The following is a 17,136-nucleotide window of genomic DNA, read 5'->3' on the forward strand; positions in this document are numbered from 1 at the left end:
TAAAGATCGTATGAAATACTAGAGTATAGAAGCTGGGTCACCACAGCAAGTTTTTTTTAAATGAAACCACATCAAGTCTTACAAATATTTTAATAATTAAACTTATATGAGCACCTGTGCAACGCAAAACAAAATTAATACAAACAGTTTCATTTACATTACAACAGAAAATAAATCATACACAGTATGTTCTTATTCTTCACCCAAGGAAAATTATATCTACGTATTTGTATTAACTGGAACAGGGTGTCTCCTTTCCAAGGCTATTTGGTAATCTTCAACATCTTTCATCATGATGTCGAGTTTAACCCTTATGTGAGGGGTTGAGTTTCCTTCGAGTTCGTCGACAATCCTGTACCGACGGAGCAGTGTCGATAAAGCAGTCTTGACTGACATGAGCGCGTATTGGTAACCTGTCAAACAGAAGGTTGTTTATAATTGGAAGTTTCATTGGAAGCGAGATGGGTAGATATACTGGGCAAAGGAGTGTCTCCCTTCGAGATTATAAACTATTAGACCTTTGAGATTATAAACCGTTAAAGTAGTGAAATTCTGCACTTTGCCAACAGTAGCATATATTTTAATAGAAAGGGCTTTAAGTACAATATTAGAAAGCAAAACATCTCTCAATTTTAGAACAAATAATAGTGACTTGGAAATAAGACTTAGGTAATCAGCCGTTTTAGCCGTTCTAGAAGTGACATATCTTCTTTCGTTAGTGTTGGTGGAAAACACTCGAAGGTATGCTAGTAAGTAGTCTAAGGCACATGACCAATCGAAATGAGACACGCTTCGACAGTCTACTAGCATTCGAGCTTTTTCTGACAATGGTAAAGATTACAGAAATGTCACTTGGCAACAAAGAACACACTACACGACAAGAAAGCAAGATAATAAAAATAATATATATGTTTTCATATATTCCTATATCCATAATTACCGCAATTTTATTGTTATTACCTAAAAAAAAACAAGCTGCAATTATTCATTATTAAACTCACATAAATTAACCTTGCAGACCTTACCGGGTAAAAATAATGCTTTAGTAATATAATGATTATATACTTATAGTTGTTTTCTTGATCAAATTGTCTATGTCGTCGTTACTTAATTACTATAATTTGTTCCTTCATGGACGAATTGAGCAAAGTGCAAAACGCAGCTGATATATCCAAGATATGGGTTATACTTTCCGGTTTGTCCTAAACGTTTATGGTGGAACTTCGCGGATGCAATACAGGGAATTCCCTTTTGCGATAAATAATTTAATTAATGTTAACACGTGTGTCATTATTGTGGAGACAACCTGCCACAATTAGGTGCGGAATGAGCGGTTACTGGAAGTAATTATGTATCAGAGCGATATGGCCAGTGGCACTCAACATAATGCTTTAAACCTAACTAACACATTGGGCTACTTGTATTGTTTACTAGCAAGTTAATTTATAAATATAATAGAGAATATATCATAAATGAAGTTACAGAAAATGGAAACAGTTAAGAAGTGTTACGCAAAACACGTGTAAGTGACGTGTCACTGGTTCCATCCCTGCATAGGACAAGCATATGTATGATCCACAAATGCTTGACCTGAGTCCAATAAGTAATACGTCACGATGCAAGGATACATCACAAATTGCGAGCGACGTCTATTAAAAAATATCCTTGAATATTGTATAGGATGGAGGAGGAATATCAAAGATTTCAAGCGTAAAACTTTGAATATTACTGGTAAATCTTTCTATGCCGATATTCTTGACGAACCGCATTTTTTACGTCTACATGTCGAGAGCCGAGTTAATTACAGATAGATATGTACATGTGTACAAGTCAATGTATATTATCCCTTGATTTTATTGTTTATTTATGATTTAGCAGAATGTTCTGCTATATAAGATTTGTAGTCAATTTAATATTACGACGTCTACTAATATTAGTTATTAAACGTTATTGGAAATCCAGCAATAAATTTTATAGTTTATATTTATTTCCTAGTTTGTAAGCAATATTCAAATCACCTTGTATTCCTGAGGTCTGGGTCTAGGTGAAGCTATAAAGACTTGCTGTTGCTATACCTACCGGTCTCAGCAATCTCTATAATTATATAATGGTTATAATTCGATCATCGGTCAAACCGCAAACCTCGTGTTTACGATAGGTCAAAGCCTTAGTCCTTATCAATTTTATACTGACAATATCTATTTGGTAGGAGTTGTGGAAGCAAGACGTTGTTTTACACAGCGTAGAGAGGCATCTCTCTTTCACATTTACAAACCTTTAAAAACGCCTTTAATATCAAGAAGTTCAACTCAAATCTCGCGACTCTAAGGGTTGTGGCAAAAATTGATCACACATGTATAACCGTATGCAGCGTCGCTCAACTTCGATTTTGGAACGGAAACCATCAAATAGAAGTCTTATACCACTTACCGACACAGTTTCGGGGTCCATTACTGAAAGGCATGTAGCTGCAGGGGTAAGCGAGGTTGAACCGTTCAGGTAGAAACCGATCGGGGTCAAATTTGTCAGCGTCCGGACCCCAATACTTGGGGTCTCTGTGGACCCCCCATATTGAGCACACGATGCCCGAACCAGCCGGCAGCACGCGACCTGACGCTGCAATAGAAAATTTAGCTTCCAAAATTTCTTTGACTGTTTTGACTTAATTACTATTCTTTGATTCTGAGAAAATTCAGGATCATCCTGACCGAAAAATGTTTATTGATAGTAAAAGCTATTTCGATATCTGTAGATATTTTACTCATTTTGAAATTTTTGATTTTCCATTTACGGAAAAAACACAACAGCTTTCCATTTTTCTACTTCATCCACGTAGCACTTGTGATTAATTTTGTTGTCGGTTAAAAGACAGTCAACAGTTTTCCTGAGAAGCATCGAGCTAAGGCTGGATGGTTTTCGTTGGCTGTTATTGTTCATTCTGCTTTACTGGAGTCGTGCAACGGGCTTTCATTTAAAAAAGCTTTTCATTTCATAGGTCTTATATAAATTTAACCCTACTAATAAAAATCACTCTATGGCTATAATAATACGAGATTTCAACTTACGTAATTTCGTATCTTGTAAAACTTTTCTAATAATAAGTGGTACAGGAGGGAACAGTCTCAAAGACTCCTTCACAACCCGCTCTAAGTATTTCAATTTCAGTAAATCTTCCTTTTCACAACTACGATCTGAGTCGCCGAAGACGTCGTATAATCTGTAAGAAATAATTATTAAAAAAAAAGAAACACAAAATGAATATAATATTTTTTTTATCTCTTGAAGGGAACATACTAAAATATTTCCTTATTAAGTGTATTACAAATTGAAACCTTTGCGCAGGACGCCATGTGTGCGTACCCCTTGTAATTATACCGCGACTTTATATACTTACAGCTTTCATTTGTACCACATAAATAAGCTACCATTTGAAACAATCGCTGTCAATCATACACACACGTAGAGCCGCGCGCACAGATAAATTAAACTATCTGTACTTACTCTTGGTAAAGCTTTTCTTGAATTTCAGGGTATTTCCCTAGAAGTTTGAGGGTATAGCCCATGGCTACAGCCGACGTGTCCGTGCCCGCTACAGTCAGGGTCATGACCTCCTCTCGTAACTCCAAGTTGGTGAAACCATTCTCACCACCAGACATGTGGATTAACAGGTCTAAGAAGGTTTTGTTCTTGTAGGCTCCCAAATCTAGAAAATAATATTATATCATTAGCTAGAGTTATACTTATACCTACACACGGCCTTACTAAGCTACTAATACACAGAGGTATCGGTAAAAGGTTATATATTACGTTACTTCTACGTGTTGTTTCTCCAAATAATATATTTCGATAGTATCGAAGTTCAATTCCATAAGTAGTTTTTATTTTTTTAACCTCACGACAAGCTTTCTATATTTTGAAAAAAAAAAACAATATCAGTAACATTGTTTTTTCATTTTTTTTTTGATTAATCAATAATTAACGCTACTTTCAATATCCAGTATCACCAACGTTAGAAGAACGTAATATTAAAAAAAAATATCTTACTATATTCAAAATCAACTTCGGTTTTCGATTCTTTTTCTTGTCTCAATTCTTCTCTCTTCTTTCTTATCACCTGCAAATAATACATTCGAATCAAAACCTTATTTAGATATCCCTAAAACATAGGATCACTTGAAAATATACGGCGAAAAACGTAAAAGAAATTACCTCGTCCGTAAAGTTGTGTAATGTCGCGAGGGATTTCTGATGGACCTTGTACTGTGGGAAAAACTTGTACATCCAGTCTGGTTGTAGCCATAGATGGAATATTCTTTCACATATCAAGTGTAATACAACCGCCATCGCTTTCAGGAATGGCGATTCACTTTCAGCCTGAGCGTTGAGCTTGACTCCGATTGTTGTTTCTGTCAAGAATGTAAAGTAATTGATTAAAAAAAAACTATAAAGAAAATAAATTAAAAAGACATCCCTACGCATTAAATAAATTAATTTCAGTAATGAGTCTTGTATGGTCAACTCAACTCATCATAGCATACGACCCTTGTTTATGTTTAGTTACGTTGTGTAAAGAGACATAGACTTGCTGATGATTTTTATTAATGAAGGTTTTGCACTGTGACATAGTATTGCTTGCAATTGTATTTTTGTCGACGCTCATGTGCCGCCATGCACACAGATGAGTTAAACTTTCTCTATCAGCTTTCTACTGCATTATGACGCCACCCAAAAGAGCTCTCAGGTCTAGAAATAGATAAAAATTGCCTACGACCTCAATTTGAAGTTTATCTAGACCAAAGTTACCCAAAACCGCAGTTCCACCTATCATAAACACATTAAAGAATAACATTCAACAAATATGTATCCAGAAAGTTCAATGAAATTACGCGTATTCGTCTGAACTACACGACCTTGCGTGAGTGAATTATCATGATAAATGGATCTAGACTAAATACGATAGTTAACTACGTTAACGAAGTCTCATCAATCAAATTCACCAGTTTTGATAATTAAGTAAAGTCTCGCATTGAACAATGACCTGGAGAATCACTTTAATAAAATTAGACTGTTTAGTTCTAGAGGGGAGATAGCGCTCTACATTGTGAAAGTGTGCTTCGTTCTTTCTTAAAATTAGCAATAATATTAAAAAAGTATCAGGCTCTACTTTTCTGCAATGTGTAGTAATGCAAAGCAACTCCACGTGCCGGTATCAAACGCGGTTAACGTCACCCGGCGGTTAGGTTTAGTCAGTAAGAGTCCGACACTACCCGTCTTCTCCCCGAGAGGGCGGGTGTCTACAAAAAGGCCCCTTCTTTTCTATATATTCATGACCGAACATTAAAACTCAGCTTTAACTAGCTTGTGTCACCTCTTTTGTCCTAAGAAGTAAAGTAGAGCCGCTCTTCATAACTTAACCAAACTTACCACAGACCGAGTCCAGGGTGTAAGAGCTGAGCATGGGCCATACGCTGAACTTCCCAGTGCCACTGTAGTTCGTCAGGTTTTTTGCCATAACCTCGCTTCTCTCAGCGAAGACGTTCACGAAACCTTCCACTATCTTAGGGCTGAATACTGGAACTACTACTTTGCGTCGACGTCGCCATATTGAAACTGTTTAAACAAATGTAAAATTAAGAATTGTATATTAATTTATTATTATAAGTCCATGTTGCCCCACGGCTGGGAAAAGGCCTCCCTCTCCTTGTTTCATTTATTGCTAATAAGGAAGACTAAGTAGTTTAATTGTAATTAAACTAGTCTTCGTTTAACTCGGTAATAAAGAGTCTTAGAGAAAATCTCTTATTAAACAAATTTACCATTCTATGAAATAATTTATAAATGTTATTGTAAGTAATTATCTATTGCGCAAACCTTAGTTAAACTTGGAATTCCCGCATAAACTGATGCAAAAGCTGTCAGGTTTTAACCCCAATGACAGAACTCACAAGCCGTGCCAACTCATTTCTAGAGCTGTTACTGTTTTCTTTTTTTTTATTACTTGGCTTCATAATTTAGTTTTACCTCAAGATATAATTACAACTGCAGTTTCATTAAAGTCTGCTAAAAACCTTTTTTTTATGAAAGTTGTTTACGTTATGATGGAGGCCAGAGCTCCATATTATAATTGATATTCTGGCTGCAAGCTAACTGGCCCTAACTGAGGTCAAAAAAAATGATAGGCAAAGCAAAAAACTAAAGGTAGTGTACAATAAGTTGAAGTGACTATAATGCCAAAATAACATTAAACTGGTTTTTAATGCAACGAAATATTCCACAATGTTGTTTTTATACTGACACAAGTATTTGCACGAAACTTGGTCCTTATTTAATTGTTTCAGACAATGTTAAAAAAGGTTTTTCGATTCCATACTTCTGTCCAGTAGAGACCTCGACCACGACTTTAACAGAAGTTGCAGTTGTGAAAGAGAAATGACGTCTTCCAATACTGCTACAATATTAAGACTACAATAAATAAATAAACGCAGTTATATATAACGTTGTATACTGTAAAAGGGGTGGTACGCTCTTAAGTTAACTCAATAAAACACCAGTATTGTATCCAATAAGTACTGCTGAGTAGACATCGCTTTTTATAATTTTCACATAATAAAAGAGATAATCGCCGTAAATTTCATTCACAACAATATTCTAAAATCGTGCTAGGATGCGACAATATAAATTACAACTGTGTTGTAACACGTTACAAGATTACACAACATTTTACCTCGTTTTAAATATTTTTGAAACACTTACGAAATATTCCTTTATTTGCATTCAGTGTGCTAATATTATTTTCCTTATTCTTATACCTCCGAAATGTGCAACTATTTGTTTGTCAGACTTTTTTACTTGGACGTGACATGAAGACATATGGGTTCATTTTAGATTGTTTAAGCATTTTACATTTTGGGCATGTTTCAAAAGACACTATTACCCACTAAGATAGTATCGCAGTTCTTATAAAGTGTATTTACAAATACAAGTGACACCTAGAGGCCTGCCACCATCACTTTGAGTAAGTCTGTTGCTGTTGTTCAAGCAAGACGGGGCTATGTACCGCCTAGAGCAGTGTCTCCCTTTAATCGTCTTTAAGATGTGGTAGACTTCTTGAGGAATGACAACTTGTTTCTCATTAAGGAAATAATGTTTTTTATTTTACAGTGAAGACAAGCTTTTTATAAGAAATAGTAAAACTCATATCTTGAAGTTGATAATCAATACTCAAACAACTATACGGATAGCCTAGGCGTATAAGATCCCGTGCCAAACCCTCTCTGGGCGACTAAGCGCGGGTTCGATCCCCACGTACCACAGGCACTTGTTCTGAGTCTGGAGGTCTATATGCAAGTTACTTAAATAATAATAAAGCCCCCTAATAAACCAAGATTAAATTCCTTAGTGCGATTCGTTGATGACAAAAAAGCCTTCCCTATACGGGATATATCGGCCTGTTCCCATCTGCCGGTCATTTGTAGGCTGTTATTAGTATAATATCTTACCTGGAGCAAATATCCCGCCATTTCCTGTTAGTTTGCGGAGAAACCTGTGAAGGTCATCCTTCTCCATGCAAGTCTTCAGTACCATCTCGAGGTCTACTGGATCCACTAAGACTAAACAAAAAAACAATTGAAATACAAAATAAAAATTTACGAAATGCATTCTTATTTACAAAATAATGATCCATGTGAACAGATGAGCCCACAAACTTCTATGATGAAATTAAAAAAAAAATAAGATGAATTGAAAACTTCCTATTTTTTGGAGTCGGTTGAAAACGCGTTTTGTACAATACAACCTTTCAAGGTATGCCCTTGGTAGGGCAAGTAAACTTCTTGAAGTGTATAATTACTCAATAAGCATTAAAAGTCTATACTTAAACTTTTATAATGATTGGTTGATTCTTAAATACGGAAGTATTAAACTGGTTTAATTAACACAAGTTTATTGTCCTTATACAGATCAGTCTTACTAGGATATAATCCCATGACATGTCCAAGTATCTAATTGTAAGAAAAAACTCACATTTTTTTACAAGAAAAGCAAAAAAAGAAAACACACACATCACTATTAGTCTCAAAGTCAACTTTTAAAAGTCCTGTCACCGTTGGCCTAGCCCTTTTCCCAACTATGTTGGGATCGGCTACAGTTTTACAAGGAGCGACTGCCTATCTGACCTCCTCAATCCAGTTACCTGGGCAACATGGTACCCCTTGTTTAGACTGGTTGTCAGACTTTTCAAGCTTCTGACTACCTGTAACGACTGTCAAAGATGTAGGAATAAAGTCCGGTATATATCACAAAATCCTCTATTAACTGAGGCATGGATTAAAATTGAGTTTTGTTAAATAAAATTAACTTACTAAAGTAAAGGATCGGCCCCAACCAAGCTCTTACTATGCCATTATTCTTCATAGCATCGAAACTCAATTCTTGAAGGGTCGTCATGATTTCTGAAAATAATAACAAACTTTAAAGCCAATCTACAACGTCTACGTTAAAAAGTAAATTTTGTGATTTTGTGACGTATAAGGCATAACAAAACAGTCATTAAAATTACAAGAGTACATTACATACCTCTTTTCTCTTACGTTCTATTTGTTTGCTATTTCTTGCACATAAGTTATCAAATAAATCAATAAAGAGACAACAACAAAGCTCCCTAACACAGATTTTCAATACTCAATACTCAATACGTTTATTGCATTCCACAATGTGAACCAATCAACCAATTATGTTTAGTGTAACATGCTCAGCAGATATCAGGTAAGTTTTTCGTTTTCCAAACAAAGATATTTATTAATTGCATAAAACAAAACATATATAAAACATTATATGCATACTATGCATAGGAACAATATATTTTCACCTATTCCGGGCAATGGTAATGTACCACTTCAATTTCTGTATTAAATGAATTAATTCTAAAATTAATTCTTAAAAAAGATTGTCATTAGAAAAAGCATTATTAGCTCATACATATTTGAAAATCTTCATTTGATCAAAATGTAATAAAATTTTATGAAACGTAAGATCTGAATTTGTTATCCTTTATCTGGTTGCAATAAAGGTTATTTTATTTATTACTGTTCGAAAGTAAGTCTTCAAATTTTATTGAAAATTGCTTTGTGTTTTCTCAAATGCGTAGTGTATGTGCAGTGTTTAAAGTAGCTCTATTCAACCAATGTAGTTGTTAAAAAAAGTTTCGTAGAAAACTTAGAATCACTAACTCTGAAGGCGGTAGTAATTTAGAGATCAAAAGAAACGCATCTCAAGTTATCTGTTTGATAGAAACTGATACCTTTGTGTTCGTTTACGGTATTTAATAGAGAAATAGTAATAAAAAGTTATGTGATATATTTATAAAAATATTTATATCGAAAGCCATTATCTATTATTTAAATCTATCGTTTTTAATTTATGCTAAAAATCATCCACCTCCTATCAGTGCCGAACCTTACCTTCAGTATTTCCAAACACTTTGTGTGCTACTCCGAACAGCCGCGACTCATCATCAGGTGCCGGTATCTTCGAGGCTAGTCTGTACATATTCCTCCTCCGATACACGAACGTGAGCACTGACAGAACAGGCACAAAGAGCAGTAACCACACAAACATTTTGTCACTCTCGGACACGGGTAAGACAATAGTACGTGTAGGATGTATATGCTGTGAGGAGCATGGCCCGCTTGGTCTCGCGGCTCGCGTGTCAGTGTGATGAAAATGAGCGACGATTTATATAGGCATTTTCCTCCGGCCATCGCTGCTCGCACTAATTCTCGCTAACAAACAACAGGGTCGCTAAGTTCACGGTGTAGTTACACACAACCTTCGGACATGAGGAAGCGGCTGTTATTATTATTATATTTAAAAATCTTTATGTGTAACAACGTGTTTTGCATGTCATTCGGGTTAGAGGATGTACTTTTAGGTATTATTACAGATAAATATCTGAACACAAATAATATCTACTTATGGATATGTTGCATGTGTGAAGTTGTTGTCGTCAGAGAAAAAAGCAAAAGTTTCAATAAGCGCAAAAACGAATACTTGCTCTGAAATGTAAAGCTGAACACCTTTGTTTAATCCAAATAGAAACTTAATCGTGCTATGTGTGTATCTATAACTAGCTGTTGCCCGCGACTTCGGCCCCGTGGGTAGAAGATATAAGTTATGATTTATACCTGCCTTTTCACCTTTCGCAACTTATGCATATGAAACTCCACAGGAGCAAGCTGTATTTTCGTTAACAGATGAGAAATTGAGAAGGAACAGTGACAAATATTTAAAGGAAACTATTATGATAGAGTAACTATTATGAGAGAGGACTACACAATAAAAACATGTGTAAAGGTTCTACGAAATAATTTCCAGTAAGTAAAGTAGCTTGGACGGCTGAGTGATACGTGAAACACCCTGACAAACATTCGTTTGATCCTTAGATTCCTTTTCTAAACCATGTTGTTTTTTTTTTGTTTGTTAAGCACCTCGATTCAAACACCATTTTTTTAGTATATTTACAGTTTTTTTTAATAATGAAACAATAGTTAGTATACTACTCGTAATAATCTACCAGTATCGCTACTCACTCTAATTACACCTTACCAGACACCTACTTATTAAGTTAAGAGCTCGGAACAAAACAGCTCTACGAAGACCTACCAACTTTTTACTTAACACTACATTGTTTTTATAATTAGATCTATTAGAAATAATTATAAAATACCTAGTTATTATCTAGCAACAGTGTCAATGAGAACAAAAACATCCTCCGACAAATTATCACTAGCAAAAACTTTGAAAAGATTTAATTATTATATTAAATAGAGTAGGTAAGTAGAGTCATAGAGAATAGAAGGTACCTGGCTGGGGATATATCTGGTATATCCCGTGTTTACACTAATTTATGCTTAACTTCCTGAATATCAGATTGAATTAAAGTGACCGCTGAACGCGAAGGCCTGCTGGTTCTATTGAAGTTTATATCGATCACCCTCTATAATTTCCTAGACCGGTAATCTCGGAATAGCTCACATATCGTCTGCGCGACTCTGGCCTTGGCGCCTTAATCCTTTTGGACTCCTGTTTAAGGAGTGGGTGTTAAGAACCCAACCCTCACTTGTCGTAAAAAAGGACGACCCGCCTTTCTTTTTCTTGGCCAGTTGGTACATCGGGAGATGGGGACATCATTTCCCGTGACATCAAGTCCCAATGGATGGTTCCACTCATACAACGCATAGACATCGGTTACAATTTTTTATGACTTAGAATGAATCCAGCGATGGTATTTATTTACCTATAATTGCTTTTAGTAATTTAATATAATGTATGGTTGCGCAGGTAGTAATTATTTGTACTATGAGTCTACCAGGAACATATTTAAATGCTTAAGGATCTTTAACGCCATTCTATTGCAATTATACCAGAGGTTGAGACGGAGACATATAAAGCTATTTTGAAGTAAATACGTACTAAATATTTAGAGAAGTTTTCCAGGTATCGCCTGTTTTTTTTTTGTCGTACCCCGACGTAAGGGTAAAAATGACCAATATGCGAAGGTCTGGCTATCTGTCCGTGACAGACCGTTTGCCAGCACCCTGTTTTAAATAACGGGTTATAGAGAGAGTTGAAATTTACACGGACATTTTCATTGAATACATCCCGTATTTGTGCTACTGCTATAACAAATACTAATGAAAGTAAACATAGAGGTAAAGAAACAGTTATATTTAGTTATATTTAGTTCGCTTTTTATTTTTCATTTCGATTGAGTAACAAAAACATAAAAAATGTATGAGTCTAATGGTGGACTATTTTATGAGTCTGTTACAGGTAAATCGTTAAATTAATCCTATATAATGTACAGAATCGATTAGTCATAAGGCTTTAGAGAGACTTCCCCAATTGATAACAAATGAGGCAACTAGAACCTTGATAGAAAAAAAACCTTCAAGGGAATTTTATAGTACTTAAAAGGTTGATAAATCAAGTTCAAATCAATTTTATCTCTTATCATATAATTTATTGTAATTAAAAACGATAATTTAGATATTAATTTTATAGCTATTTACATCGGTAACGAATTGCAAAAGTATTATCAGGTATGTAGTCACCGCAGCTGCTCCCTGAAACGAAAATAAATAAGTTACAAGGTAAAACTTAAAACCGCATGCAAATCGGTTCACCGTTAAGGAGATAGGGAACCACGGTGAACACGCAGAGACAGATAGATGCCCACGTGGTCGGCCGCCCGCATATTCCTAAAAGGGGTGTTATAAGTTTTATAACATTTGCAGGTGTTGATTACAATAAAACAAAATTGGCCTAAAGCTGCTAGGGGCTATCACCCCTAGAAATAGGTAGTAGTGTGGAAGAAAGATGCCATTCGACGCCGTGTAGTGTTGCTTCTAAACATTTAAATTCCTACTTTAGAAGATGGTGGTACCTACACCCCATGCTTTACTAACAGCACTATCACAGAATATTCTTACAAATACCTTCTTACCTGAGCTTCACTTAATAATCCATTTTTACAAGCGTTACTATTCTTCAATAATTTAGTTACTACTTACTAAGCGCAACTAACTGCGTTCACTTCTGAGCATTTTCCTCTAAGGACATCTACTCCCGCATTAATCCAACCCTCCATCTTGCCGCATCAAAGTAAAACCATTCCTTAATGGTTCCACAACTAAGATCTTATTCTAAGGCTTTGCTTGCGTCAATCGCCACACGTCACAGACTTACTGGGCATTATCTATTACACGCGTAACAAGGTTATTACAATTATTAACAATAAACTTAACCCAGTGAACTACAATAACGTGTCAAGTCACTCACCTGTTGTAAAACTGCGTAATTGAGTTTGTATAGACCAGAAGCTGTGAATATTGGCTTCTGATGCAGACATTGCACTGAGAGTTGCATAGCCTGTAAGTTATAATGAAGATTGGGTCAGGGTAACAAAGGTATCTGCTTGTCATAATGAGGTATCATAGGTAATACCGGTATAAAAAAAAATACTAAAGAAAGATAAATATCTTCAAACACAGCAGTAATGATTTGTTGATTGTTTGCAGGTTGCGGATGTGCGTAGGAATAATCCCGAGTACGACCCCGTTACGGTTTTCTTACGAAAGTACTTTAAAAAAGGGCTTTAGTGTCTTATTTCTTACAGGTAACAGCTTCGAACTAATAAAGACCAACGAAGTTTTAGTGAGTTTCAAATTCTACACACTTCCCCAACTTACTAGCCTCTGCAAGGTTCACGTGACTTTCCTTGGGTAAAAGTGAGGTAGTGATGTTATATTCTTTATGGGGTACATTATATTCTTATTTTTATTAGGTTTGTGTGATACTTACGGGTGACGTATTGGCTATTTGCCTCGTAAAGTATCCGTCAGAAGAAGCAAAGGGCAAGCCAATTATTTAGTTCTACGTAAAACTATTAAATGGTTCCGTTAATTACCTCAGCTGTGACTGACGGACTCAGGTCACTATTTATTATTTCATGCGCAATAAATGAGACACATTTCGCCTGCAAGAAAATGTTATTTTTGTACACTGCCATCTATCATAATATGCAGATAAAATAGGCATGTCTTACCTCAAACATAGCCTGTTCACACGTAAACACAACAAATACAACTATGCCAAGCGAGTAAAAAATCTGCCAGGAAACGTAAATAAGGAACACCATGTATCTGGGAACATCGTGGAACAAGCCCGCCGCAGTCGCCTCCATGAAGTAGAACATGTACAGGATGATGTAGCAGAGACTTACGAAAATAGTGAACGTCAACAGAACACCAAACATTTTATTCGTAGCTTCGGTCACTTTATACAACATGCTATAGATTTTCGCACAAGCCCGTATTTTCTTGCAAATGTATCGCTCCTGAAGAATAACCGCTTTCTGCACGTTAACAGTTGCTAAATTACTTCGAGCAAACAACTTGTATTCCCAAGACTTTTGCGATCTTATCTCTTCTAGCACTTTATTCACGTATTTAAATCTGGACTGGACAACGATCAGGAAGAAACAGAAGTGCGTCGTTGAAATCAATGCAAGAGCGTCGGAGTACATAACTTGGAACATTCTCTCAGACTGTATCGGTATTTCCACATAACCTAGGGAGGCCCATGTAGTAAATAAACGAATTAAGTATATAACCAACTGGATGATGGACATGAAAAATGACGATTTAGCATCTCGATTGTAATCGATACTCTCGCCCAAGCTTTCAAAAGCTCTATCCACATTGCAAATAACTTCCATGAAACTAATGCTTCTGCTGAAGCTTACCGGAATCTTCCACATGGCAAACACCACAAAAACTGATGAAATAATTCGTTCCAAGTCGTCGCCATATCTCTGGACTTTAGTACTATATATATTTCGCACGATAGTCTGGTCCTCAGCGTGAGCAATGTAGGTCGAATAGAAATAAATAACGTACCAAAGTACGAAGAAAGTGAATCCAAATAATGTGAATTCCTTGGTTATTTGATTATCTGGGGTAACTTTTAAAACAAATATTGATATTCCGGCAATTTTCCTGATGATCTTGGACACGTACAATGCTTCAACAATGTTGTTATATTTCTTCATTTTAAAACGTTTTTTAAGATACTTCTTAACTAAATTCGGCGGCATTAAGGTTTTAAAACAGACTATTCAAGTACATGAATTTGACTCGAATGAATGATTTGGAACATACACTTTTAATCTATGAATGAATGTGTACCAAGATAATGTTGTATATTTACTTAGGTAATAGGTGTGTTTTGTAAAGCGCGCATATTAACCGCTATTACCAAAGGTAGCGACGATATTCATTTGTCTAATGAAAGTAACAAAATAAAACAAATAGTTGGTATTCGCAGTATATCCACCGGATATTTAGTAATTTATTTCTCCTGAACGTTCACATTTACAGTGATAATCTACATTATGAACATTGTAGGCATTATATTGTCACAAACAATAGAGGAAATTAGGCATGTTATGTACAAAGGGACTTCGAGGTCGACGAAAATGATTTTGGAACTATTTATAAGCACTATACAATTATACATGATGAGAAATTACAAGCACACTGGTATACTACTATTACAGTATAGTAGCGTCCCTGCACCGCGATAATAGATCTATGTAAACGCTATATTTTGATAAATAGCTAACTAATAATGTACACAAAAAATAAGTTGTGCTCTTTTGTATCCTTATAACATATATATCATTATATAATATCATAATATTGGGAATATTGAGAGCTTACTTATCCTCCGTTCCTATCCTACAATAAACCTCGGATCTTCAATAACCGTATCAGAAGCATTCTAAAACAAATCTTCGTACCTAGCAACTAAACTATCGTAGAGAGAATATCGAATACATATTACAACAAGTTTCAACTGTATGTGTAACAAGTTTGTTAGGCATTTGTAAACATTATGGCACAAATATAGGTTTCGCTACGGTAACAGTTTAGTACAAATATATACTATTAAGATTTGCGTCCCGTATTATAATTGAAAGCTTGTTTCTTGGTACAGAGGCCAAAGAACGAACGCTATCGACAATATGTTTTTAAATAACGACCTTAAAAATCACAAATCTTGAAGACCAATGTTGTAAATTAAAAATCATCATAATTTTAACGTTTACTTTGCCGTTAGTGTTCGTCCTCAGTAACATTTGTTTTGCGGTACTTCGACCTACGGTGGTGTATTTAACTTAATTAATCGTATCTTTCCGTACCGCCCATGTAAGCACAGTAGCACTAGCCAAACTGAAGCGATAGTACAAAAGAGATCCGACCAAACATTTCTAATTTTGAAGCTCTAATTTTATTTATAAAGAATGTTTTATATCTTATTTACGATAAGTGCCCGCTGCATTTATCACGTGGTTATTAGCCTTTTAGTCCCGCACCCCTCTAGAAGGCTTAGCGTAAGTCGCTTTAGTTTAACTAGTGCCTAAATTACTCTCCTTATTTATTATGATTATGCCAATATTCAGAAATCAAATTACACATATAAATGTTTCGAAAAATGAGAATTCATTCGTTTAATCGTTCACACTTCATTGAGAAATACCAATAACTGAAAATATTCGAATTTGAGATCAAGACTGTGTTAGTAATGTTAGTGAAAGTTGAAATAACCATATCACGGCCATTAGTAGGTACTTAAATATAAAGAAATATTGATGTAAAAATAATAACGTAACAAAAATATAGAGCTGCCTCTCTGAGCTGATGTAAACTGCTGTTTATAGGTACTTATTTAACACTTTGTGACTTAAAATTCAGGCTTAGAATATGTAGTATTAGCCATGGGCCTAGCCCGGGCTCGCAGCATGAAGATTTAAATCCAACATTATTCTATACAGATAAGGAAGAATCTATTCTCTATGTAACTGATATAACATCACGCTTGTAAAACTTCATACTACGGCCTGATCATACACGAACACACAAACATTAATTATTGTAACTCATTCATATCACGTTTACACATAATGGCAGTTAACGTTTCAGATATTGCCACAAACAGGCACTGTAAATTGCTGCCGACAACATTCTAGTTATAAAAAAATGAAGTATATAAAAATAATACCCTATGGAACTATACTTGCTATCCTTCAAATGTAAATAATAGATATAACTATTTATAGCAACTTTAAAAAACAAGTCGATACCGTAGTCCTTACTATAAAGTAGCCTTTGCATTTAAAATTGTAATTAAAGATTTCTCTTAGACAAAAGTACGGAGGACCGAACGTCAGCGATTAAGTTACGAAAATGAATCTTATTGCTTTGACATAAAGGCGCTGTTGAGATAAAATATTAATGCTGATGTGCGGTCGACTGTACTGCATAAAGCTATAAGAATTTACTTTCTACAAACTGGGATTGGACTAACTATTCTTGCGTAGCAGAATAATAAGAAATATTAGGTAGGTTTAAGAAGTTTTAAATTCAATTCGATTTTTAAACTACGGACGATCTATCAAATTATATTTAGGTATATACACGTTAGTGTCGAGGATAAAATATTGGTAATAAAGAGGCGGTGAGATAAAATCTAAAAAAAAGTGTTGGCGTTATTAAATTCGATTTTAAAATTAAGATT

General features: G+C 35.2%; 2 protein-coding genes and 1 long non-coding RNA gene across 3 annotated transcripts; 1 reads left to right on the plus strand and 2 right to left on the minus strand.

Annotated features, from left to right (window-relative positions):
• Window positions 1-147: 147 nt before the first annotated feature.
• LOC113495366 (cytochrome P450 4C1-like) lies at window positions 148-10,167 on the minus strand. The gene is made up of 10 exons (XM_026874058.1): window positions 9,459-10,167; window positions 8,361-8,450; window positions 7,500-7,610; window positions 5,425-5,610; window positions 4,210-4,406; window positions 4,045-4,114; window positions 3,502-3,703; window positions 3,066-3,217; window positions 2,431-2,616; window positions 148-413 (listed from the first exon to the last, which is right to left on the minus strand). Exons 1-10 carry the CDS (start codon window positions 9,613-9,615, stop codon window positions 220-222), a joined length of 1,545 nt encoding a protein of 514 aa, XP_026729859.1. The 5' UTR covers window positions 9,616-10,167; the 3' UTR covers window positions 148-219.
• On the plus strand, window positions 9,568-13,283 carry LOC113495367. The gene is made up of 3 exons (XR_003400712.1): window positions 9,568-9,635; window positions 10,226-10,370; window positions 13,077-13,283. It is a non-coding gene; the product is annotated as an uncharacterized LOC113495367 (long non-coding RNA).
• Window positions 13,284-13,345: 62 nt separating this feature from the next.
• LOC113495039 lies at window positions 13,346-17,135 on the minus strand. The gene has a single exon (XM_026873610.1). The coding sequence runs from the start codon at window positions 14,651-14,653 to the stop codon at window positions 13,571-13,573; it is 1,083 nt and encodes a 360-aa protein (XP_026729411.1). The 5' UTR covers window positions 14,654-17,135; the 3' UTR covers window positions 13,346-13,570.
• Window position 17,136: the final 1 nt, after the last annotated feature.

The sequence above is a fragment of the Trichoplusia ni genome, chromosome 6 (genome assembly GCF_003590095.1).
Source record: "Trichoplusia ni isolate ovarian cell line Hi5 chromosome 6, tn1, whole genome shotgun sequence".
Lineage (NCBI taxonomy): Eukaryota > Metazoa > Arthropoda > Insecta > Lepidoptera > Noctuidae > Trichoplusia > Trichoplusia ni.

Bases quoted from the DNA above. Each gene is read 5' to 3' on its own strand.
- LOC113495366 (XM_026874058.1), bottom strand. From the start codon at position 9,615: ATGTTTGTGTGGTTACTGCTCTTTGTGCCTGTTCTGTCAGTGCTCACG. The intron at 3,218-3,501 runs GTAAGTACAGAT...TATTTCTTACAG, and splicing joins CAAGAAAAGCTTTACCAAGA to ATTATACGACGTCTTCGGCG. The intron at 2,617-3,065 runs GTAAGTTGAAAT...TTTCTATTGCAG, and splicing joins TTTACAAGATACGAAATTAC to CGTCAGGTCGCGTGCTGCCG.
- LOC113495039 (XM_026873610.1), bottom strand. From the start codon at position 14,653: ATGCCGCCGAATTTAGTTAAGAAGTATCTTAAAAAACGTTTTAAAATG.